We start from the raw sequence: 25,763 nt of genomic DNA, 5'->3' as shown, positions 1-25,763 counted from the left end.
CATAACATATTCATGGGATAATTATGCTCTGTATTTTATGTCTTCCTGTAGATATGTGTGGATGTGTAGGTGGTTTGAGTCCATCATTGCTTCAATAGTGTGACAGTTATTAGTGTCATATACTGTTGGCCACCTCAGAATCACCTTTACGTATCTTTCTAATTAAGATATTGAATTAAAGTGGCACAAGGAAAATATAATATTGTCCACACAACTATTGCATATTGCTGACATACCTGACGTATGTCACATTTCAAATGCACATTCTCTTATGTTGCAAAACTTTGATAGTGTATCTTGTATTGTGCAACTACATATGTCAGATGATGGAATCCAGCTGTCAGTGTGTCTTTTCACCCTCATATTGTGTATACTATTCTGCAAAGACGTATATGATGTGCAGCTGTTCAATGTTATTGTGTACCTTGAACAATTTTTAGCATAAACATCCAGCTTATAAACAGTGGTAATATTATCCATTTAACTGTGCACTGTCTCAGTTGTACCTCAACATGGTCATGTAATTCTTGCAATTCAGGCAGTGGTGTTTAGCTTGTGATCTTGTGTAGCCATTTGAAATCCATCTATTAATGCTCAGACTACATTGTGTCAGTGTTATTATTACTAACACTGTTGTCAAGCACATTGACTTTGTGCATATATATAGATGTTGATCCTTCTTACTAAAAGCTAGAACAGTTTGCTGCACAGCAATGCTTTAATTCAGAGTAATGATGGCATGTGCTTTCATGTTCCTTACATAACATATGTAGGAAGTGTTAATCCTGTGGCACGAGGGAATGAGACAACATGCTGCCTGTTCTTGATGCGGTTTTGCAATTACAGCACACATATCCCTTACAGAAATAACCTGATATAATGCCTTAACATAGCCACATATCTCATAATTGTACTAACATTTCTACCACAGTGCATTCATCTTATAAAATATCACGTACTGTCTGCAGTGAAATGTTCATGTGTTCAACATCAATATTCGGTGCCTGTTAGTATTGCTGTGACTTAAACTGTAATACATGAATGATATATACTACAGTTATATGGTGTTCATTTACAGTGTGAATCTTCCATGATCTCTTTCATCTCAAAAATTGTTTACAAGACATAAATATGATGTAATAAGTTAGCATAGATGGATTGTTATTCAAGTTGTAAGACTTCCGCTTTGGCACTTGTGGCTCATCCACATGTCATTAGGCAGTAGATTAACATCAATTGCTGTTCAATTCCTGACAGGGGCAAGATTATAGAAATGTACTGAAATTAAATAAACACCAATGTATATAGTTATTCATATCCATTTGTATGTTGGGTAGTGATATATCATCACAGGGCATGCTTGCATGATATTGAAATGTTTATTCAGGGCATGTTGTGCTCTGAATGCTCCTGTGGCACATGCATTGAGTATTGGCTTTTATAGCATACTGGTGTTCAATTCTGGGACTATGTGTATCCTATATGATGGAAACAGCTTCCTTGTCAAATAATCAGTCATATTGTAATGCTCAGTGTTGTGTGGACAGTAACATGTCTAGCTCCTTTCCTGCATTCGGACTAAATCTGATTGTTCATATTCTATCCAAATCTCCTGTGTTAACACACAGATCCAGTTCAGTTATTTGTGACAGCCTCCATTGCTGTGTAATGTGGCACGTGTTGTCAATACAGAGATGTGGACAGGCTTGTATAATAGGCAGGAGTTTGCATGTGGTAACATCTGTCTGTCAGCCTAAAATGGCTTACACATACTCACAGAGCCAGCTTTTTCATAACATCAGTACACCTTATATGGTATGATAGTGCTGTACCCCCTTCAAGGGTGCTTTTCCTTATGTGACTGATATGCACATGTCTGTGGCACCCATGATTGTTATGCATCTCTCTATCTGTTCATGTATGAGTTCTAAAATGAAATTATGCAAATGTTTCTTTGATCATTCCTTGGTCAAATGCATTACCTATTCATAAGATAATTATGCTCTGTATTTTATGTCTTCCTTCAGATATGTGTTTAAAACAGCAATTGTTTCTGTCATAGTATGTGGCTTATTGGCTGATGCATGATTCCATAAGCATTTCTTACTGTAGCGCATGCAGTGAGACCATTAGAATCTGTGACTGGTTTTCTGTTACATCACTTTCTGTTATGCTGTTACTGTTCAATTGCTCTTCTGTTACTAGACCTAGTAACTGTATGTGGGCATGCCCAGTATCAGTATGTTAGACATATTTGCAAATCAGCAATGACAGAACTGGACTCCTGACATGTCATCTGCTCAGTCTTGTCACTGGTCACTTAAGTAGTTTTTTTGTTATTAGATTGGCATGTATTATTTACATAGCCATACAACACTTGCTTTTCTATTACATGGTGGTAGGTGACAAACCCCTTTCCAACTGGTGCAACTGTCATTTCTTTCCAAAAACATGTCCATTTCTTTGTTACCTACCATTACAGGAATTTTAGAATACAGTAACAGTACTGCCTATTTTTTTTTACAATTTACAAGTGAAGCTAGTTTTGATATACAGAAATGTGTTTCTAATTTATACAGGAAACTCACATATTCAAATGGTTTCTTACAGGCTAACTAGTACATTTGGCATGAGTTGTCTCTGATGATCAATTATTTGATGCACAGATGGAGGCATTAAAAATATTTTAACAGATGCTATCCCAAAGAAATTATTTAGAGCCAGTATTCATGGAAGTCATAACTAAAAACATAATGGTACATAAATTTCTTTGAGTGATACTGGGTATGTTGTTAACATTGGCTCAGTGAAAAACTGTAAAAGGGAATATGTCTTATTTGTGGGCATTTATTATGAGTAACCCAAATGGAAATATTGTCTTATGGTAGTATTGTATGGTAGTGTTAAATCTAATGTCTATATTAATTGTGAGACAAGAAATGACTTTATTAATTATGAGACAAGAAATGATGTATGTTGCAGTTTTTTAAAATATGCCTGCTTTTTACATTGGAAAAACTGAAAGGCATTTTAAGGACAGAATTTATGAACATTTACTTGCTATTAAAAAAAGGATGTTACAAATTCATTAGTTAAGCATATATAAGATAATAAATTTCTGTTCTTTGGTATTGAAATGATGCAAACTGATTTGAAAGGTGGTGCATACAATTACTTATTAGAAATGAAAGAACTGCTTTGGCATCTTAAATTATTTGCTTATAGTTTGCCTAGATTACATGAAATAGTTTCTATTTTAAATTTATAATATTTTATGATTTTTTTTAATGAAGGAAAAGGAGGGATTTGAAAATTATAAAAGAAAGTGATGTCATTAAGGTCTGTGTTCTGATGAAGTTTATGGAGAGTGAAAAGACAAAAGCACTTAATAGTTCTGGTACTGGAACTGTGTGTTAAATGTGAAGTGGATGTTATTCTGTTAGAGGATTTAAGATTCCTGACAAGTAAAGAAAGATGCAAACAGAAACATTGTGGGATGGAAATATAATATGGAACTTAGGAATTATGTGTGCTCTAGAGTGGCTGTGTTGTGTAAAAGAAATACTAGATGAACTAGAATAAGAAGTTTAACTCTTGTGGATCTGAGGTGGAGAGAACATGTTTATAGAATTATATTATCATATATATATATAAGTAACAAGGAAAGAGAGAATCTCTTTCATCACATATTGGACTATGTGGTGGTTAACATGAAAATTATAATTTCAGGAACCTTTAATTGTGATTTAAGAGGAAAATGTAAAAAGAAAGGGAAAGATGCAAAAAATACAGTGAGTGATAAAATTTGGTAAATTAGTTATCTGGACAAAAGTCAATGGACTGAGGGGGGGCAGTTGGATATCAAATTTATTAATCTGTATTAGTAGAAGGCTTTGGGATAGCAGATAGTGATACAGCTGATGGGTTTTTCAGACCATTTAACAATATGGATGAAGGTGATGGCATCAAGGGAGTATATTAAAATAGGAAAAGGAATAAAAAGAATAAATTAGAAATTATGGGATGAAATTGGAGATTGGAAGTTATGGAAGGATCATTTAATCATGAAGGTCATCTACAAAAACTGATATGAATGGTGGACTCAATTTAAAAAGAAGTATAAAAAGAGTTTTTTCAATGGCAGGTTGATGTGAAAAAGGAAGAGAAAGTAAAGTATGTAAAACTTTATAGAATATATTAAAGAATTTACAGAATAATACAAGAATGTATTATGATATGGAAAAATAAATATATAAAATAAATCAGAAAAAATAAGGTATTACTGTTTAGGCATAGATATTGTTTAAAGTGTAGAAGAAAAGAGGTATCTGCATATTTAGGAAAATAGCAAAGGAAGATATTAGTATAATGAGGGAAATTAAAAATGTAAAAGGGAATGTAAAAAGGGAGGTAAAAAGAACACAAGAGCAAGTTATGAGTATTGTAGTACAGCATGTGGAAAATGTGTATAAAAGTAAAATAAAGGAAAATAAGAGAAAATAAAAATCCCAGAATGAGTTATGGATGAATTTTAAGAAGAAATTACTATTAGTCAATTGGATGAGGTACTTAGGAAAATAAAGGTTGAATCAGTATCAGGCCAAGATGGTATACGATATGGAACATACAATACATTTATGGATTGACAAAGAGAGTATTCTGTAAATGCACTGAAGGAATGGTTGAAAGAAGGCTTTGCTTATGAAGAGTTATTGGTGGAATATTAGAAATTTATACGGAAGAAAGATGAAAAGAATAAAATAAAAAAAATGGAGACCCATCACACTAAATACCAGATTAGAAAGTTTTTTATGAGAATAATACAGAACCGAAAGGAATGAAGAATGGAGGATATTATGTGAGAAAGTATATATGGCATGAAAGGGAATGGATGTTAAGAACTGCTATTAGTTGTGAGAGCAGTTGTGCATGCTATTTTAAGTAAAAGGGAGGATATGAAACTTATGGTAGGTGATATTAGCAAGGCATTTGACAGAGTGGGACATGATGCTTTACGGGATGTATGGAAAAGTATGAAATAAGTAATAGAATAAGAAGAGTATGTATGTTAGAGTATCAAAATAATCAAATGAGAGTGTTAATGAATGGGCGGGCAAAGTAAAGAAATATGGTTGAGTGTGGTATAAGACAAGGATGTCCCATGAGTGGAATATTGTTTGCACTGCTAATGAATGTGACAATGAGTGAATTAGCTTATAAAATGAAAGATGCAAATATATGATGCAAACGGAGGTGGTAATTCCAGTAGTTTTGACATATGCAGACAATATAGTTATAGTTGCTAGGAACAAAATACGGATGAGGGAAGGGTTGGTTTGTCTGAATGCTTTTTTAAAGGAAATGAGACTGACCTGAAATAAAGATAAAATAAAGAGTTTGGTTGATATGGTAAAAATGGGGTATTTTTCAATTAATGAAGTGTCTTTGAAGGGATAAAATTTGGGGAAATTATGTAGTCATGATGCTATGGGAAGGTTTGATAAAAGAAAGAAATATGTCTTCTGTGGATGACAAATAGATTAGCATTCAGGAAAAATGTTTATCTGGTGAATTCTGTATTAATAGGAAAAACAGAATATATGTCAAATATTTATATGATCACAAAAAAATATGAAAAGGAAATTGTGCAATTGGTGTTTACTTTCACATAAGGTTCAAGATTAAACACAGTGAAAAGAGGTGTGTTGTACATATAGGAAGATGAAGGGGAATTGAGGTTATCAAATCCAGTTTATTCTGCTTCTTTAAACTTTTATAGAGTATTAAAGTACTTATATGAAGAGAATGAAAAATTAATTGTGAGAATGTTTACCTATAAGTACAAAATATTCTGGGAAATGATGAGAATAAGAAAAAAGAGAAAAAGAAAATATATATGAAGACATTAAAATACTAACATGGAAAATAAGAATTGATGATATAGAGAAAAACAGAAGGATGTAATAATGTGATGAAACAATATTTTTGTGTAAATCCATGGGGACATTTACCAGATGAAGTGATTAAATCCATTAAAGTAAGGAAAAAGTGGTGTGCCAAGACAGTAGATTGTCATGATTTCCTTTGTTGCCAGTAAATGGGAATATGCCATATAAAAAGAAAATTGAAGGAGTGTGTTTATTTTGTGGGGAGGAAGACCCAAAGAGTATGTTTTTGAAATGTAAGAGTGTTGAAACTCTAGAAAAAGTCGTGTGAATAACTTTTTTTGAGAATATTAATGGCATAAACAATGTACATATGAAAAAATTACTTATAGATATTATAAAAACAAGAAGAAAGAATATTTGAGAAGGGTGGCTAAGAATTTATTTTATGTAATATAGGTTATTTGGAATGAAAGACTGAATGAAGTTTTGTTTGTTGGAAGTGGATTTTGGCAGATATGTTGTGAAAATTTAAATTATGGTTATGGAAGAAGAAGTGGGTATTGAATATGGAAGAAAAACAATGAGGATTTTAAAGAAAATGATAAATAGCAAAAATATATATAAATATATATATTTATATATATGTATATATGCATATATATATATATATATATATATCTATGTGTGCGTGTGTGTGTGTGTGTGTGTGTGTGTGTGTGTGTGTGTGTGTGTGTGTGTGTGTGCATGTACTTTTAAATATGTACATTTTGTAAATATTTAAATAATGTTTTTCATCTTGTGTTAAATAAAGGACACCCACTCTTTTTGATAGGTGCTGTGGGATTTTTTTCTACATCCGCCTGAGCTACCACCAACTAAACCATGTGATCTCAGTTTAACATCTCGTCCAAAGGACAACACACTTGGGAGTGCAGCACTTTATACACTGTAGTGTCAGTAACTCCTTTGCTTAATGTGGTGATAGAACTCAACGTTTTCATGTGCGCCACCTTTTGAGCTACTGGCACTGACTTAGTAATTGGTGGAAAGCAGAACTATCCATGTGATTGATTGCTGTGGCTCTGACAAGAATGTAGTGTCTAAGCATCTTGCATGGATTGGGACCATCCTGTCATTATGTCATACAGTCACAAAATGTTTTGCAGTAATGCTCTTTTTGAATGCTTCTAGTGAAATATGGTATATTTGTCACCATAAGAGCAAAAGCAATCAATGTACACTAAAATAATTTGTTTGATTTAAGGATAAAATGTCAACACTGAGCATGCTGAGTTTTTAGCTTATAAAGTATGAGACAACAATTTTATCATGCATCATGTGGAAGCAATCTTTTATGGTGACATAGTAAAAAGGCAAAAAAATAATTTAAAAATACTGGAAATGTTTTGGATTTCTGATAGCAGAAAATGTAATCTGACATTTACATTCACACAAAAGTCAAAATCCCTGGATTGCACTGTTAAACTCATTCACTGTAATATCAGTAAAGCATACAATCATAGTCAAGATAAAAAGAAAGAAATGGAGAAGAAAGGCTTGGTGAGTTGCTCAGCAGTATATTGTGCATTAACTATAATATTATTTACTGAAGAATAGTATTAGTGAAGAAAAGTTTCTGCCGGTGTCTGTAACAAGAAAACTATACCAAGTCTGAGTGCTGTTGGATGTACCACTCTACATCCATCCATCCTACCAGCCAGCCAGCCTTTTTCAATATTTATCAGTTTCAGAGTCACAGGGACATGATGTGTAGCGCAGCAAGCAATGGCTGTAAGGCAATAATCAATGGTGGATAGGATGCCACTGCATCACAGGACACATTCAAACATTCAGACTCATATACACACAGATACACACACACACACACACACACACACACACACACACACGCACGCACGCACACACACACACACATACACACACACACACACACACATGCACGCACGCACGCACACACACACACACACACACACACACACACACACACACACACACACACACACACACACACACACACACTCCTACAAAGAAATTTTTGTAGGTATAACATGATTTTTATAACATGATTGTTATTTCATATACATAAAAAATATTACGGGTACTACTCATTGTTCTACACTTAACAGATGCAGTAAGAGACTGTGCAGCTTGCACCACTATATCTAAATGAGCAAAGCATAAGGAAGCAGCACTGACATCCAGTATATATCTTCATATCTTAATTGGAATAAACTGACAAGAAATAAGTGCAGTTAAGTGCTGAAAAAATCCATATATACCTAAAGTATTGAATGCTATCATGTATTTTCATCAAGGGGCAATGGGCCCAAACCAATGCAGATCTCTCAAGACTTTTCACAAGATTCTGCAGAGCTTGCTTGAGCTCAATACCACTTTCCTGCATCATAACCAAACTGTTTTAAGTTTTTTTTGGTCATTCTGAGCATGTCCTTATATGGACACCATATTATGAATTTTGTAAGGTTAGAAAGGGGAAGATAGGACAGGTGGAAATAGAGGAGAGAACAGTAAGCGAAACATGGGATAATGCTATAGTCATAAGTACTAGGTAAAGAATATTATGTTCTTCTGTGAGGTTGGTAACAATTTGATCCATGGAGTTTTTATTCATAAGATCATAAGTTCAAATACAGTGTTCAGGCCAAATGGCCATCAAGGAATACTGATTCCTCAAGAAATGGCTCATACCATTTATCACCAGCCAAAATATCTAAATTTCTTTTCATATTTGCAGAACTCTCAGACTGCTGCACACATATAGATATGTTATTCCAAAGTGTCATACCTTAGAACTCGCAGATTTTTTCACAAAATTCATATTGTTATATCTATGTGTTCTATAAACTTCACTGCATTGGTCGGTGTTGATCAGCTGTTCTAATTAGTAAGGCAGATCAGCTGACTGATGTTCATGTTATATACTGTGATTTGAATATTTAATTGCATCTGAAGAAGTCTAGCTATACAGCCAGACGAAAAGTGCTTTATGGAATAAAAAGTTTGCATTAGTAGCTTGCAAGTTCGTGGATTTATTTTTTTTGTGGAGCATTAGTCATTTGTTGCTGCTGTTTTTTTCCTGGTTTGTCTTTGAAATGGATGAGTCTGCGAATGTTTTGCCTACTGCACCAGCAGGGGAGGAAATTAAAACTTTGACTTTTCTAGTCTTGAAGCTGTCTAAGCAGATAGATGTTTTAACTGCTAGAGTTGACTTGTTATCTGAGAAGCCACCATTACCACTACCTGGAAGTACACCTGCCTCACAGCCCAATTCACTTAGCCAACTGCGTACAGTATGTTTGGACCCTCTTCTAAATTTGACTATTCATTCTACACCTTTGGGGAATTTTAATGATATTCACCGTGATAACATTTTAGTACAAGAACCATTACGACTTATGGAATCCCCACCCACTAGTTTGAACTCCTGGTTAGAATGGTTACCGTCATTACAGCAAACTTCTACTAGTGGAACTTTGGGTGATTCAGTCGCAGAAAACATGCAAACAGAGAATATCACTGATAAACTAAAGCAGTTGGATGCAAAATTGCTTAAATATAAAAAACTTCAGTTAGAACTTGCCTATTTTAAAGAATGTGTCAGTGAGAATATAGTACCTAAGAGTCTCCGTATTTGGCAATACCCCACTGGCCTTATAGGTGGTTCAGACTTTCACAAAGACTTGATTAAAATGTTTAACAACCATGGAATTGAACTTTTAGGGTTAATTAGTAAACATTACCAAATCATGGTGGATGGTTTACTACATGAAGCTTCTGTTATAGATGAAGAAATTAAAAAGGATGGTGACTTTCATAGATACAAATATGACTATGAAAGGGCATTCACGAGTATTGACCAGCATATAAAGAAGCTAAAAAGCACAAAGCTTAAAAAATTAAACCGGGACAGAGAAGCATATGCAAAATGTTTAGCCTACCCTGCACCACCATTGTCGCAATCTGGTATACAGAAAAATTTGGGCATTCAGGAAGTTACTGCAGCAGTAGGTGTGAACCAAATGGCTCTACCTGTTCAGGGATCAGATCTGAGTGAAGAAGGTTGGACATATGTATCCACTAAAAAGAAGAGCAATGCTTCTAATAATAACACTAGTAATAATAACATGAACAACGGAGGAGCTTATAGAAGGAGGACTAACTTTGTGGGCCAACAGCATGATCCAAACAATGGAGAAATTTTTCAGCATCCTGCCTCAGGCTACAACCTGAGGCAGGGAGCCCCGAAAGTTTACTACAGTTCACATCAGAAACAATAGAGAGTGAAGGACTGGAAAGTCAGACTTCAGAACTAAATAGATTAAAACACACAGTAGTGTGTAACACGCAAGGTGACTTTAATATTTTTAATTATTCTGAATTTAAAGTGGATTTGGTGCTGGCTGATTTGCTAGCAAAAGGACTTACTTTTGTCCCCACAGTAAAAACTAACATAGCAGAATTAATTACAGATTTTAAACTGTTTACAAGAAAACTTAATTTTAAAGTTTTGTTTGGGGAGGGGCAACACACAGTAATACCATTTTATGTATCTAGTACTTTCTGCCAGTGGCGGCTGGTGACTTCAAATCACAGGGGGGCTGCAGGAGACGCTGAATGGGCGGGGTCAAAGGGAAGGGGTGTGGTCAACCATAAAGGGGAGGAGCTATGCACAAAACCACAAAAAAACTAACTTTAATTAAATACGCTGCCCTGGGTGGCAAACCATCATTATGAAAGTCCAATCAAGACAAAAATAAGTGTAGAAGAATAAAAATATTTCAATGCATTGGCTGCATGACAGCTTACTTAATATCTAGATGGAAACAAAAGGTTGTGAGGCATGAAATATAAATTACTTTTTAAATACATTACTGGAATGCCAGTCAAAATCAAGTATAAGAAAAACCAGAAGCACTCAACTCAAACTACTTCTCCTTGCACTGCAGTTCTAATTATAATATATTCAGCTTTATTAAATTACCAAGCAACATGCTGAAAGTAGAAATCTATGTGATGCCCCCACTTGTAAAAATGTTTCTTATCCAAAAAAGACCTGCTGCCTGACAACGTTTCATGGGGAAAACATGATAAAAGTAAAAATGAAAAGCAAACAAGAAACAAGCTCAAGATACATTGCTTAAAGGATTACTGTACAGGTTATGGACCACACATGATTGGCATTCTGTTTAGTTTACGGGTAAAGCCTGTAGAGATGACTGGAAGTCTCCAACAAGTGTAATGAGCTTTTAAAATAATGGAATCCTGTCCTTTAATACCCAAGGCTTATACATTATCTAGTCAAGTATTCTCTGCATGGCAACAACAGAAAGGCTTTCAATGTTGGCAATTCTTTAACAGTATGCTTATTAAAGCTTACTTGCATCTTACGATGTCAGACAAGCTTACCTTATGGTCATTAAAGCATTGCTACTTAAACACAGAGCAACAGGCACTTTGAGTAATAAGCATAAATCAACAGTACAAAAATATGACAGAAACCAGACCATTCTGCAAAATCAAGGACAGATGAAAAGCCACTGTAGTACTTATGCAGTGTGTCCTCCCCATCCAAGGTAGATACAACTACTCCTTGCCTTGCTTGGACACATCCAGAGTCACTACATGGGGAGTGGGGTGCAACAAGCATGTCACAATTTGAAATCTCTCTGGCTGACTGTGATGGCCCTGACACATTTGTCATACCTCTCAACTTCAAGAGCAAGAAATCTGGACAAAGCCATACACAGAAGTGGGACAAAGGCACAACAAGAAGGACAATTTTTAAATATTGCTCTAATAAACTTAGAAAGATAATAGAATAGGTCTTGCATTAGTATGAATTTTCTGAAGGGTATAAAATCTGAAACTCAAATGTCTGTCATTTTCTAACTTCAGTCTTTAGTGATTTGTCACTAATTTGCCAAAAACACAATTTTATGAAAAATGGACCAAAAATGTGATGCAAAAATATAAAATAGACACACAATACAGCTTCTACCTGTCAAAGAAGGGACACTTTAATATTAGTACTGCTACCTTGAGCAGCTGACAAAATAAAAGAATCTACATGCATTTCAAGTAATCTATAACTTTGATTATTACAGTTATTTCTTAATTGTAAACCCTCCATGTTTTCTTCCAAAATTGCTATTTGCGGAGGGATTATTAGGGGAAGAGCAACATTTTGAGCCAAAAATTGGGGACAGTTGAGAGGTTGGCTATGCCTAATTCTATAAAGCAATTTATTTGCATGTACCTCTCAACCTGTTAATGCAGTAAATCTGAACAAGGCCAAATATATTGGGGGCACATATAAACAGTACTAAAATTGCTCTTGTATAAATTGAGACAGTTGATAGAACGGCTCTTACTTTAACATGCATTTTTATGAAGGTTATGAAGTCTGAAACTTATTATTTAGTGACTTCTGGCAAATCATTTAGGAATTAAAACTACAAATTTTATGAACAACAAACCAAAAATAAGAAGCAAAAATCTATTCATTCTTTGAAAATCTGGACAGTTGGGAGGTATAGTTCAGCTGGGCCTGTCTGAGTTTGCTGCCCTTCCCCTGACAAAATAATGGTTGAACTGGAGCCTCTGCAGCCATTCCAATTAACCATTACTTGGCTATTTCACTCCATTTACCATAAACACTAATGTGCATACTGCTTTACTTCAATGATTGGACTTCATTTGAAAGTTTTATTTTGTATTTTACAGCACAAACATTAAGTAATCTGTTAAACAAAGCAATGCAGTCTCACAATGAAAACTTAGCATTAAAACTTCTCTGCCCTTGAAACTCACATTCATTGAAACAGCATTGAAACCCACATTCAAAGAAAATACATTTTGCCAGTGGCAGATAAAGATTAATTTTGGGCTGTTTTCGAATCATAGGCCCCTTGCATATGAAACATACATGTGCTCTTTGATACACCTTCCTCATTGTACTAAAAATTATATTCCTTGTACAATACAGTACACTTGTTAGAGGGTGTTTTAAATTTGTTTTGAACATTTTTCCAGTAAGCAATGAAACAAAACATATGCACCCATAATGGCAAAACTGCCCAGTTGAGAACATTTATCATAAAAAGTCTGCTCAGACTTCCACAGTCCACCATTATTAGTAAATATACACAATTCTACAGTCCACCATTATTAGTAAATATGCACAATTCCACAGTCCACCATTATTAGTAAATATGCACAATTCTACAGTCCACCATTATCAGTAAATATGCACAATTCTACAGTGCACCTTTATCAGTAAATATGCACAATTCTACAGTCCATATTCAGTGAATTCAGTTCTTGCCATAGCTGTCAACCTTAGCACAAAAACCTGGACGAAGCCAATAATGGGGAATACAGTCCCAAAAATAGGGACAAATTTAAAATATTCATCTTATAAACTTAGAAAATTGCTAGAAAAAAGGTTGTGCTACTATGTATTCTGAAGAACATGAAGTTTGAAATTCAAATGCCGGTCAATTCTACTGCGGACAGAACAAAAACAATTTTCAGCAGAGACGAGGGATTAATACTGCAGACACGTCTTTGTAAAATGGCAGGGCATCAGAGCAAATCCACACAAACACAGGCAGGAGATGCAGACTCCAAACAGAAGCCACCCCAACCAAGAATCAAACCAGAAAACCTATAGCTGTGAGGCAACAATACTACCACCGCACCATCAATTATGCAAGGAATTAAACATTCAGAAACCTGAAGTCTGAAATTCAAATGCCTGTCAATTTTACTGCGGACAGAACAAAACCAATTTTCAGCAGGGATTAAAACTGCAGACACGTCTTTGTAAAATGGCAGGGCACCAGAGCAAATCCACACAAACACATGGAGGAGATGCAGACTCCACACAGAAGCCACCCCAACCAAGAATCAAACCAGAAAACCTATAGCTGTGAGGCAACAATACTACCACTGCACCATCAAATCTGCAAGGAATCAAACATTCAGAAACCTGAAGTCTGAAATTCAAATGCCTGTCAATTTTACTGCGGACAGAACAAAAACAATTTTCAGCAGAGATGCAGGGATTAATACTGCAGACACGTCTTTGCAAAATGGCAGGGCACCAGAGCAAATCCACACAAATACAGGGAGGAGATGCAGACAGAAGCCACCCCAACCAAGAATCAAACCAGAAAACCTATAGTTGTGAGGTAACAATACTATCACTGCACCATCAATTATACAAGGAATTAAACATTCAGAAACCTGAAGTCTGAAATTCAAATGCCTGTCAATTTTACTGCGGACAGAACAAAAACAATTTTCAGCAGAGACGAGGGATTAAAACTGCAGACACATCTTTGTAAAATGGCAGGGCACCAGAGCAAATCCACACAAACACAGGCAGGAGATGTAGACTCCAAACAGAAGCCACCCCAACCAAGAATCAAACCAGAAAACCTATAGCTGTGAGGCAACAATACTACCACCGCACCATCAAATCTGCAAGGAATTAAACATTCAGAAACCTGAAGTCTGAAATTCAAATGCCTGTCAAATTTACTGCGGACAGAACAAAACAATTTTCAGCAGAGACGAGGGATTAAAACTGCAGACACATCTTTGTAAAATGGCAGGGCACCAGAGCAAATCCACACAAACACAGGCAGGAGATGCAGACTCCACACAGAAGCCACCCCAACCAAGAATCAAACCAGAAAACCTATAGCTGTGAGGCAACAATACTACCACTGCACCATCAAATCTGCAAGGAATTAAACATTCAGAAACCTGAAGTCTGAAATTCAAATGCCTGTCAAATTTACTGCGGACAGAACAAAAACAATTTTCAGCAGAGACGCAGGGATTAAAACTGCAGACACATCTTTGTAAAATGGCAGGGCACCAGAGCAAATCCACACAAACACAGGCAGGAGATGCAGACTCCACACAGAAGCCACCCCAACCAAGAATCAAACCAGAAAACCTATAGCTGTGAGGCAACAATACTACCACTGCACCATCAAATCTGCAAGGAATTAAACATTCAGAAACCTGAAGTCTGAAATTCAAATGCCTGTCAAATTTACTGCGGACAGAACAAAACAATTTTCAGCAGAGGCAGGGATTAAAACTGCAGACACATCTTTGTAAAATGGCAGGGCACCAGAGCAAATCCACACAAACACAGGCAGGAGATGCAGACTCCACACAGAAGCCACCCCAACCAAGAATCAAACCAGAAAACCTATAGCTGTGAGGCAACAATACTACCACTGCACCATCAAATACGCAGGGAATTAAACATTCAGAAACCCTTAAGTCTGAAATTCAAATGCCTATCAATTTTATTTAACATTTTTTAATCAGGACAGTCTGACTTGGAACAAATAAACAAATTTTCAGCGGAGGCCCAGGAAGAAATAATGCAGACATGTCTTTGTAACATGGGAGGGCACAAAAGCAAACCCACACAAACACAGGGAGAAGATACAGACCCCACAAAGAAGGAACCCCAGCCAAGAATCAAACCCAAGAACCTGCAGCTGTGAGGCAACAATGCTACTACTACACCATCAAATATCAAGCATTGCAACATTTACACACACACACACCTCCAGTAAAAGCACAAGCACCATACACAAACTCCAGTAAAAGCACAAGCACCATACACAAACTCCAGTAAAGCACAAGCACCATACACAAACTAAACTCCAGTAAAGCACAAGCACCATACACAAATAAAAAGAAAAATAAACATTGTAAATTGAAAGGCACCTTACCTGAATACATAGGCACCTTACCTGAATACATCCAGAGTTAACGTCCGTACATACATCCTTCCCGCGCAATACTGAAGACCCGTGAGATCCACATGCTCCTTCCCGACGCCGACGAGATCCCTAAGGCACTGTCCCGAGTCCCTGCTGCTCCTCTTGCAGTCCGGACGCGTCCCATAATCCTGGCGGGTCTGTGCACTGTAAAAGTGCACAGACGCTCCTTGTGTCCCCCTATGGGGACGGCCGGGCTGCCTTGAGCATGCGCATAGACCGATAAGCCGGGACTCGGTCTATGCGCATGCGTGAAGTCCGCGAATTAAATATTTTTTTTTATTTTTCATTTCTTTGGGGCTGCAGTCCGGCAGCCCTATGCCACGAGCCGCCCCTGCTTTCTGCCCTCAATTACAACCTACTATAACTTTGTTTGAAAAAGTGTGTATATTAGATTTTTTTAACCAAGTAACTTCAAACAAAAATAACAGTAAAAAAGTTGTACTTTGAAATTCAACAAAACTAGAGAAGAAAAGGAAATTTTATCTGTGCTTCAGCAAGCCCGAGTGAGAACAATGAAACCGGACAAAGGGGGTGGGTTAGTGATACTAGACTTGGATGACTATATTTAGAAAATGGAAGAAATTTTAGCAAGTGAAACATACACTAAAGTATCTAAAAATGAACTAAACATAGCTTATGCTAGAATTCATTCTATTTTTGATGAGTTGTTTATTGAAGCAAGGATAGATGTAGGAATTATTAATTTTCTTGACACACCAGCACCAAGAATACCTACTATCTTTGGAGTTCCAAAGATTCACAAGTCTATCACTAACCTCTCTATGAGACCATTAGTGGATGCTAGAGCCAGCATTACTTATACTTGCTCAAAATTTATTGACCATATGCTTAAAAATATGTAACCCAACAAAGTCACATTTGTAAGGATTCCTGGACCTTTTTGGCCAACTTGAACAACTTAGAATACAGGGATGATTTTAATTTCCTTACAATTGATGTGAGGGACTTGTATTCTTCCATCCCACACAATGAAGGTATAGAATGGGTAGGCTTACTGCTACACAGGATGGGCCCCCCCCAAAGTGAAGTAAAACTAATAGAAGAGTTGATGGACATTGTTTTGTCCAACAACTTTATTACTTTCAACAACAGATACTTTTTACAAAAAATATGGGTTGCTATGGGCTCCCCCTGTGGTAGCAGTTTTGCCAACCTAGTTATGGCATTTTGGGAACAGGAACACATTTTTGGAATGACCCACATTATGGAACAGATTAGTTTTTATACTCACTTCCTGGATGATATATTTATTTTATTCAAGGGAAACGAAGATGAAGCCTTGTCCTTGGTTAATCAGTTGAATAACACAACTGACTTTTTAAAATTTACACAATGTTTTAACAGTGATAGAATATCTTACCTTGATGTAGATTTAAGAAAGGACAGGATAAATAAATGTTGGAAAGCAAGAACATTTAGAAAGGAAACTTATTCCAACACATTCCTTCATTATAGTAGTTGCCACCCATCATTTCAAAAATGTTCTGTAGTAAAAGGACAATTAGTAAGGGTGACCCGAATGGCCTCAGATGAACAGGACTTTTTGGAAGAATGTAACAAACTAGTAAAAATGTTTAAAAAGAGGGCCTATCCGGATGTATTATTGGATGAAATAAGTCAAGAGGTAATAAAAAAGAGAATTTTAGGTACTTATAGACCTATTTTAGTCCCTAAACCCTCTAACATAGGTTTAGATAGTGTTATTGCCCAAGAGGGCACTTTATTGGATGAGCTACCTAGCAAACATGTGGACCCATGTAGTCTTATTCTCACATTTTATATGGATAGCTACGATTTTGTAAACATAATACAAAAGAATTGAGAATTTATAACAACAGACCTACCTGCTGTTAAAGAACTACATGATTTTCCTAAGATAGTCTTTAAGAAAGGTAGGAATTTGAAGAATCTATTAGAAACTCATAAACCTATTCATTTTAGTACAAAACATGGGGGCATGTATAAATGTCATATGTGCCCATACTGTAGATACATAGAGGTAGGGACAAACTTCTCTATCAGAGGGGTTAGATATACTACTAAACATAGGTTTGATTGTTATACAAAAGGAGTGGCCTATCTTGCTAAGTGTCACAGCTACCCTGCCTTCTATATTGGAAAGACTGATAGAAGGTTGAGGGACAGAGTATATGAACATCTGCATAGCATTAGAAATAACAAACAATGCCTTAGTTAGACACACTCACTCTTTTCCTAATCATGGTTTTATGTTTAGAGCTATAGAATGTGTAACCTCGGATGCTAGAGGTGTCCCAGTACTTTTGTTACCTGAAAAATGGAATTGTTTTGGCAACTACGTATGTTTGCTTGTCTCTACCCAGGTCTTAATGAGGTGTATTTTATCAAATGTATTTTAAAACTGAAAAGTCTTTTAAGATAATCACAGCTATATATTTTTAAAGCAGTTTTTTAAAAACCTTTTAGGGCAGAAATGTATATTATTCTACATAGCAAACTTTTTATGAATTTTACATGTTATGCATATTATATTATATTATTTTACTAAATAGAGTTGTCCCAGTATGAGCGATATATGAGTTTTGCATCATTAGTTTAACTGTTTTAGTTTGTTTAAATTACATGGTTTTTGGAGTATGTACATAATTAAAGTCAGAAACTAATTTATAGGTATGGTTTCTGACTTTATACTTTTCATATAGTATATTAAGTATTTTATAAGTTTTTAGAATGTTTTTAGAATATTTATAGATATATATAAATTATGATTTAAATTAATAAATATGTTAGTAGGTTTTAATTTATCTAGAAGTAGATATAATTCATAGTATGCGTGTTTAAGGCATTTTGACTTAGGCTGTGAGGGTATGTATATGCATTGGTTGGTGTTGATCAGCTGTTCTAATTAGTAGGGCAGATCAGCTGACTGATGTTCATGTTATATACTGTGTTTTGAATATTTAATTGCATCTGAAGAAGTCTAGCTATCCAGCCAGACGAAAAGCGCTTTATGGAACAAAAAGTTTGCATTAGTAGCTTGCAGGTTTGTGGATTTATTCTTTTTCTGGAGCATTAGTCATTTGTTGCTGCTGTTTTTTTCCTGTTCTATAAACTTCAATATACTGAACATAGTCTGTAAAACAGAATCATGAAATATTTTATAAGCTAATATCAATATTTCACATTGTATTCAGAACTCTGAAATGTCTCTCTGCATACCCTTTAGGGTTCTATGCTCCAAACTGTTCACACCTATGTCTTAAATTATCATGTCATAGTCATATTTGTTTGGTGAAAGAGTTCTGAGGGCCCTTGAGACATCAGGGATCCTGACACATGAAAGACAACTCACCATCACCCTGTCTTTGTCCAGTTTAGTGAGACAAGAATCGGTAAGGTAGCCAGGTGTACTGGATGTGAGACTGTTAGACACTTGTTGAATCTGTTGAAAGTGATTTTCACTTTGACTTAATCCTTATGGGTCTAGGAGACTTTAGTAAACGATTTTTTACAGTTACAACATATGGCATTTATTTATTTTAAAGGCGTTTTCTTGGTTTGTCTGTCTGACTTAACCCTTTCACATGCTTTACTAACTTCAAAAGGTTTCTAACCACGTTCTATAAATTCCATACTAGTGGAACACATAGTTGTTTCAAATTCTTGTTCCTGGTCATGAAGTCTAGAAACTCTTAAAAGCTGACCTCTTGTGATGGTTATTATTATTGTGGTGTCTTATTATGTTCAATATAACTATGTGTGTAACATGGTTTTCTATATCTCTTAGTATGCAGCTTTCCATCTATACCCTTATACAAGGTTACATCAAGGAAATCTATGTGAGTGCAAGAATGTTTCATCATGAACTTAAGAAAGGAGGTACTTGTATTTATAACACTTAGAAAATAATTTAAACTTTCAAAGTCTCCTATCAAAAAAATATACAAGTCATTGACAAAATGCCCTTAAAATTTTACATGCACATTAAACTGTTCAGCATTTAATATGTTTGCATTTTCCCAGTATGCCGTGAACATATTGGCGTAGCTATTGGCACACAAAGTGCCCATAGCTATGCCAGAGGTCTGCAGGTAATATTGCTTCCCAAACAAAAAAAATTATATTCTAGTACCAGCACTATAAGATAACAGATAAACTCTATTTTTCATCAGTGAGAGAGCCTTCTTCTTTAAGAAAATTTTTTACATAAGAAAGACCTATTTTGTTAGGTATAAACCATAAACAGAGACATAACATCTAACGTTACCATAATCTCTGTACTAGTTTCAACATAACTCTCAAGGAAAGAGTAGAAATCATTTAAGAAATGTTCTGTATCACATAAAACCAGGGGCGGCTCGTGGCATCGGACTGCCGGACTGCAGCCCCCTCAGTAAAAAAAAGAAAAAAGTACTTTTTTGTGTTTATTATTTTTTTTTTTTTGTTGTTGTAGTAGTTCTACTCGTCTTTCAAGTTCCTGCTTCGGAGTCGGCGAGTATGCGCATGCGCACTTTAACCATCTCGGGTTGTGGCAGTTTTAAATAAAGATTTTTTTGTTTGTTTCTGCTGCAGCCCAGTGAGCAAATTAAGGCATCAGTGTGATGCCCAGCAGTCTATGCGGTTCCAAACCGCATAGATTTGGAAGGGGTTCGGACTGCGACGTCCGCAGGCACGTACTTGACGTGCTTGGGCTAAATGGCTGCTGATTGGTTGTCGCTCTCTTCCCGGGCTTTATGTGCTGGGAAAAGAGCGAGAATTAAACAGTTTTGGTTGTGGACTGATTCGTGAGTCAATCACAGACACAGTAAAGTGAACAGTGAAGGATTTATCACTTGCGGCGATTTGCCATTGGATTTCTATTTTTTTTTTTGGCGGCCTATATGTTGTCAGCTAATAGCTGTGCTGAAGAAAAACTGAAGAAGTAGTAGAAGAAGTTAGAAGAAGAGAGTGCAGAGAGTTTTCTTCTTGGTGGTAAGTGTCAATTGTCATTGTTTATCTAGGAATTATTTCACATTCACACAAAACATGATTTCTCTGCTTTATGCATTAATATGTAGCAGTAATATATACATTTTAATTGCCATCAAAATAAAACATAAAAATGTTGACATCCTGCTTTCTCTTTATCTTTAAGCAAATGTGTACAGTAATCATAAATTCATAGAGGAAGTATGAGTGACTTTGGAAGGAAAAAAAATAAAAGATTAAGATCATTCTTGCTGTAACACTAGTGGCAGTGTAATGACACTGTTTTGTACATAGTGGAAATGTATGTACGTTAGCAGTGGAGTTACTAAAAGGAACATTTGCTGGTTTTGCAGTTCACCTTGGCAACTGAGACAGGCTGTGCCATATGTTACTGACAACTCTGGTTTATCTTCATTTGCATATTTCTGGTGGGGGCATCTCCGTTTAGATCAACTTAAGGTCGCTAGCTGCTACTATATATTTTCAGGGGGTTTTTTCCGTTTACTTTTGGAACTGTAATTTGTGTGTAGCCTGGATATATAACCCGTTTAAGACAATGTTGTCTGTCTGTTATGGTCCACGCTTATCTGAGGTACTGGCTGCCAGTGGCTGTGATGTTAGGTGCAGCACCTGTTTATCTACTGTCCTGGTTTATCTGGTGGGTTATTTCGACTCTTCTTTCAGCTCATTTTTATCATCATTTGGACGATCATTTATACATAATCTACCAGAGCATGGTCCTATTTTTCTTTGAGAACTATACAGGAGTGGAGGTGATCATTTATGGAGAATTGCCAAGAAAGGAAGAAAGCGTGATATATTTGTCAAACCATCAATGCACAGTTGATTGGATTATTGCAGACATGCTTGCAATCAGGCAGAATGCTATTGGACATGGGTGTTACGTTTTGAAAGATGGCCTGAAATGGCTTCCTCTCTACGGATGGTATTTTTCCCAGCATGGAGGAATTTATGTAAAACAAAGTGCCAAGTTTAATGAAGAAGCCATGAGAAACAAACTTATCACCCAGTCCCAGAGCAAAAATGGGGCTCCAATGTACCTTGTGACTTTTCCAGAAGGAACCCATTACAATCCTAAACGACCCCAAGTCATTGAAGCAAGTCAGGCATTTGCAAAGAAAGAAGGTCTTGCAGTTTTACAGCATGTATTAACACCTTGTGTAAAGGCAACTCATGTTGCCATTGACTCAATGAAGGATCATATAGATGCTATATATGATGTAACAGTAGCATATGAAGGAACAGTAGACAACAAAGGACAGAGAAAATTAGCACCATCCATGCCAGAATTTTTATGTAACGAGTGCCCAAAAGTGCATATTTACTTTGAGCATGTTGATTTAAAGGATATTCCAAAAGAGCAGATGTTTTTGAGACGGTGGCTGCATGAATGCTTTGAAATCAAAGATAAGTTGTTAACTGAGTTCTACAGTGCAGAAGATAAGAACAAAACAAACAGATTTCCCGGGGAAGGCCATGTATCCAAACTGAGTTTCAGGAAGACTTTACCATCTGTGCTTATTTTAGGTGGTTTGACTCTGTCAATGTTACTTACAGAAACAGGAAGAAAACTTTATGTAATTGTAAATACATGTATTTTTTGGACTTTAATAGGGTGTTTGTGGGTCAATATTAAACCATAAGAAAACATGTTTTCTGATCCCATTCCTAATCAGTCAGATACGCTAGTCCGTCTTCGAACAGCTGCACATAGCACCAACTAGAACTTGATGAAGCTGTCTGAACTGTTTGGACAAGGACTACCACCTTTTACATTTTTACCAAGGATACAGCATAGCAGAGAAAGAAAAAGAAACAAAATTGCAGTGGACATTGGTAGCCACTGAGCAATGTTATTGCTCCCCAGAAGTGCCACCTGCATTGCAGTTTTAAGGTAACACAAGGTTTGCAGCTTAAAGGTGGTATTTCATAGTTGAATGGTTTAGAAAGGTTATTCTAGCCCTTGCCAAAAGGATAACTAGTGTGAACGTCAGGGCAAATGGCAAGAAATGAAAAACAAAGCCTTAAATAATGGTTAATATCAGTAATAACATGTGGCTTAAGATAGCTGTGATTGATGTTGAGCAGCTGTGTAGAATCACAGTTTTTTATGCTTATTTTAACTCTGAAGGGTAAATTGTTGTGTTATGTTGGATGTGCACTGTATTGGCTATAATCAACATCAACGTGCGATGTTTGCCAAAGATCTGTGGAAGCATTTGTTACATTTGCCTACCCCTAAATGTATTAAATAACAAATTGCATTGTCAGCTAATTTTTTTATTGTTTTTGCTTATTTGGTTTTTCATTTGGTACTTATTTTTGTTTAAACATTGCAGTAGTTATGTTTATTATATGATGTTTAGCCTATTTAACTTTTATTACATATTATGTCACACTTTAACTGATGTAACATAGAGCATTTCTTGGTGCTGATGATGCCCCAGACTCAACAAGAAAATGTGCTTAGGTTCATAGATTAGTACTAAGCTAACTGCCCTTGCAAGGCATTTTTTAAGCCTAGCCAATTATCCCCTGTGAGACTCAAACCGTGGACCTTGTGTTTGTAAGGCAAACACCTTAACCATTAGGCCACCCTCCCAACCCTAATGTTCATCTTTGCTGCATAAGCCATTGCAACATGAATACTTTCCTGAAGATGATTACAAATTGTACTTGATAACTGATCTGGAGCATCAGTCATAGGTGTCCACAGTATGCTTATCTGTGCCGGAGTGGAATAAATACACGGATTGGGATGTGGCATGCACTTTATATTTTTGCCTCCAATTGCTGCTGTCTTCAGAGCCAGAAGCTTAGGTTTTGTTCTGTGTATGGCTCTGTCCATATTTCTTGTTCTGAGGTTGAGAGGTATGACAAATGTGTCAGGGCCATCATAGTCAGCCAGAGACATTATAAATTGTGACAAACTTGTTGCACCCCTCTCCCCCAAGTAGTGACTCTGGATGTGTCCAAGCAAGGCAAGGAGCAGTTATGCAGTGTAAATGTGCAGAGTATCCCCCCATCCAAGGTAGATACAAGTGGTACTTTTATTCTGTCCTTGATTTTGCAGAATGTTCTGGTTTCTGTCATATTTTTATACTGTTGATTTATGCTTATTATTACTCAGAAAGTGCCTGTTGCTCTGCGTTTAAGTAGCAATGCTTTAATGACCATCAGGTAAGCTTGTCTGAGATTGTAAGATGCAAGTAAGCTTTAATAAGCATACTGTTAAAGAATTGCCAACATTGAAAGCCTTTTCTGTTGTTGCCATGTAGAGAATACGTATATAACTAGATAATGTATAATCCTTAGGTATTGAAATGCATACGACAGTATTTGTAATAAAAGAGAGGATTACATTATTTTAAGAAGCTCATTGTAGTCATCTTTGCAGGCTTTTACCTGTAAACCAAACAGAATGCCAATCTATCATGTGTGGTCCATTGCCTGTACAGTAATTCTTTAAGCAGTGTATCTTGAGCTTGTTTCTTTGTTTACTTTTCATTTTTTACTTTGATCATGTTTTCCCCATGAAACAAGTAGATAGTTGTCAGGCAGCAGGTCTTTTTTGGATAAGAAACATTTTTACAAGTGGGGGTATCACAGAGATTGCTACTTTCAGCATGTTACTTGAAACTTTAATAAAGCCGAATATAAATTGTAATTAGAACTGAAGTGCAAGGAGAAGTGGTTTGAGTTGAGTGCTGCTTGTTTTTCTTATACTTGATTTTGACTGGCATTCCAGTAATGTATTTAAAAAGTAATTTATTTTTTCATGCCTCACAACCTTTTTGTTTCCATTTAGGTATTAAGTAAGCTGTCATGTAGCTAATGCATTGAAATATTTTTTTTCTTCTACACTTCATTTTGTTTTGATTGGACTGTGATAATGATGGTTTGGCACCCAGGGCAGCGTATTTAATTAAAGTTACAGTTTTTGTGGTTTTGAGCAAAGCTCCTCCCCTTTAAAGTTGGCCACACCCATTCCCATTGACCCCACCCATTCACCAGTCTCCTGCAGCCCCCCCTTTGATTTGAAGTCACCAGCCGCCACTGCATAGCAGTCAGTAGTTTCACAAGTGAAATCTAAGATATCTAGAAGTATGTAGCTGTAGTTTGTTTAGTTACATTATCTGTGAAGTTACTAATGTTATTCTTTTTTTCTCTCACCCCCATTCCTTCTCTTCTTTTATTTATTTAATCTATCATTTAATATTATTATATTATTTGTCATTGACCCTTATGTTGGGCTTATGTATAATTTAATTTTGCTTTGCTGTTAAAGAAACTTTGCATTATTTAATGTTGTGTTTTTCATTATATTATTTTCAATCTGCTTCCATTACTCATTATTGTTGTCAATTATATTATTAATTACATTTGTTTGGGTTATGTTTATTTTTCCATTATGTTTATATTTTATTTACCACAGTGTTATAAGGTGATCTGTCTACCTCTGGGCCGTAACCTGGTGGCACCCCCTCTGCTGCCCCTGCACTACCTGCTCCATCAGGTAGTTCCACCCCACAGGCCAGGGGTGTACCCCCTCTGGGAGTGGAGGTGGAGGGGATGCGTTTGTCAGCCGAGATGACCTGCCAGACATGGCACGTAGTGTTGTACACCAAACTGTTGATGCCCGCCTACACTGGATAGAGACCCTGATGTCCATCCTGGTGGGGCATTCTGTCCTCACGTGCTGGCATCAACCACTGTAGCATTTCTAAACCACAGATTGGTTCAGTAGTAATCACCTGCTAATGAGAATCATCTTAAAAAGGCAAACTTCTAGCCTAGAGGAACCAGCGTACATGAGAGTTAGTTTATGTCACTCATCCCTCTCTAATGTAGACGACAAGCAGACAGGGTATTTTGCTTAGATGCTTTAATACATAGAAACACATCAGCATAGGTAGCAGCATCATAAAATACAAATTAACTGGTTAACGAACAGACCTTACCTACATACATACTGACATCTCAATAGATTACTACAAAATGGCAGTCAGACTTGCACGTGCTCAGTATT

General features: G+C 36.1%; 1 protein-coding gene across 1 annotated transcript; it reads left to right on the top strand.

The window, feature by feature from the left end:
- The first annotated feature begins 17,285 nt into the window (after positions 1 to 17,285).
- Positions 17,286 to 22,510, top strand: LOC122802189 (1-acyl-sn-glycerol-3-phosphate acyltransferase epsilon-like). The gene is made up of 2 exons (XM_044071855.1): positions 17,286 to 17,390; positions 21,244 to 22,510. Exons 1-2 carry the CDS (start codon positions 17,286 to 17,288, stop codon positions 22,375 to 22,377), a joined length of 1,239 nt encoding a protein of 412 aa, XP_043927790.1. The 3' UTR covers positions 22,378 to 22,510.
- Positions 22,511 to 25,763: the final 3,253 nt, after the last annotated feature.

The sequence above is a fragment of the Protopterus annectens genome, chromosome 5.part0 (genome assembly GCF_019279795.1).
Source record: "Protopterus annectens isolate FY-2018-M chromosome 5.part0, PAN1.0, whole genome shotgun sequence".
NCBI classification, from domain to species: domain Eukaryota; kingdom Metazoa; phylum Chordata; order Ceratodontiformes; family Protopteridae; genus Protopterus; species Protopterus annectens.
The sequence above is the reverse complement of the archived record's forward strand: the minus strand, read 5'-3'. Positions and strand labels throughout refer to the sequence as shown.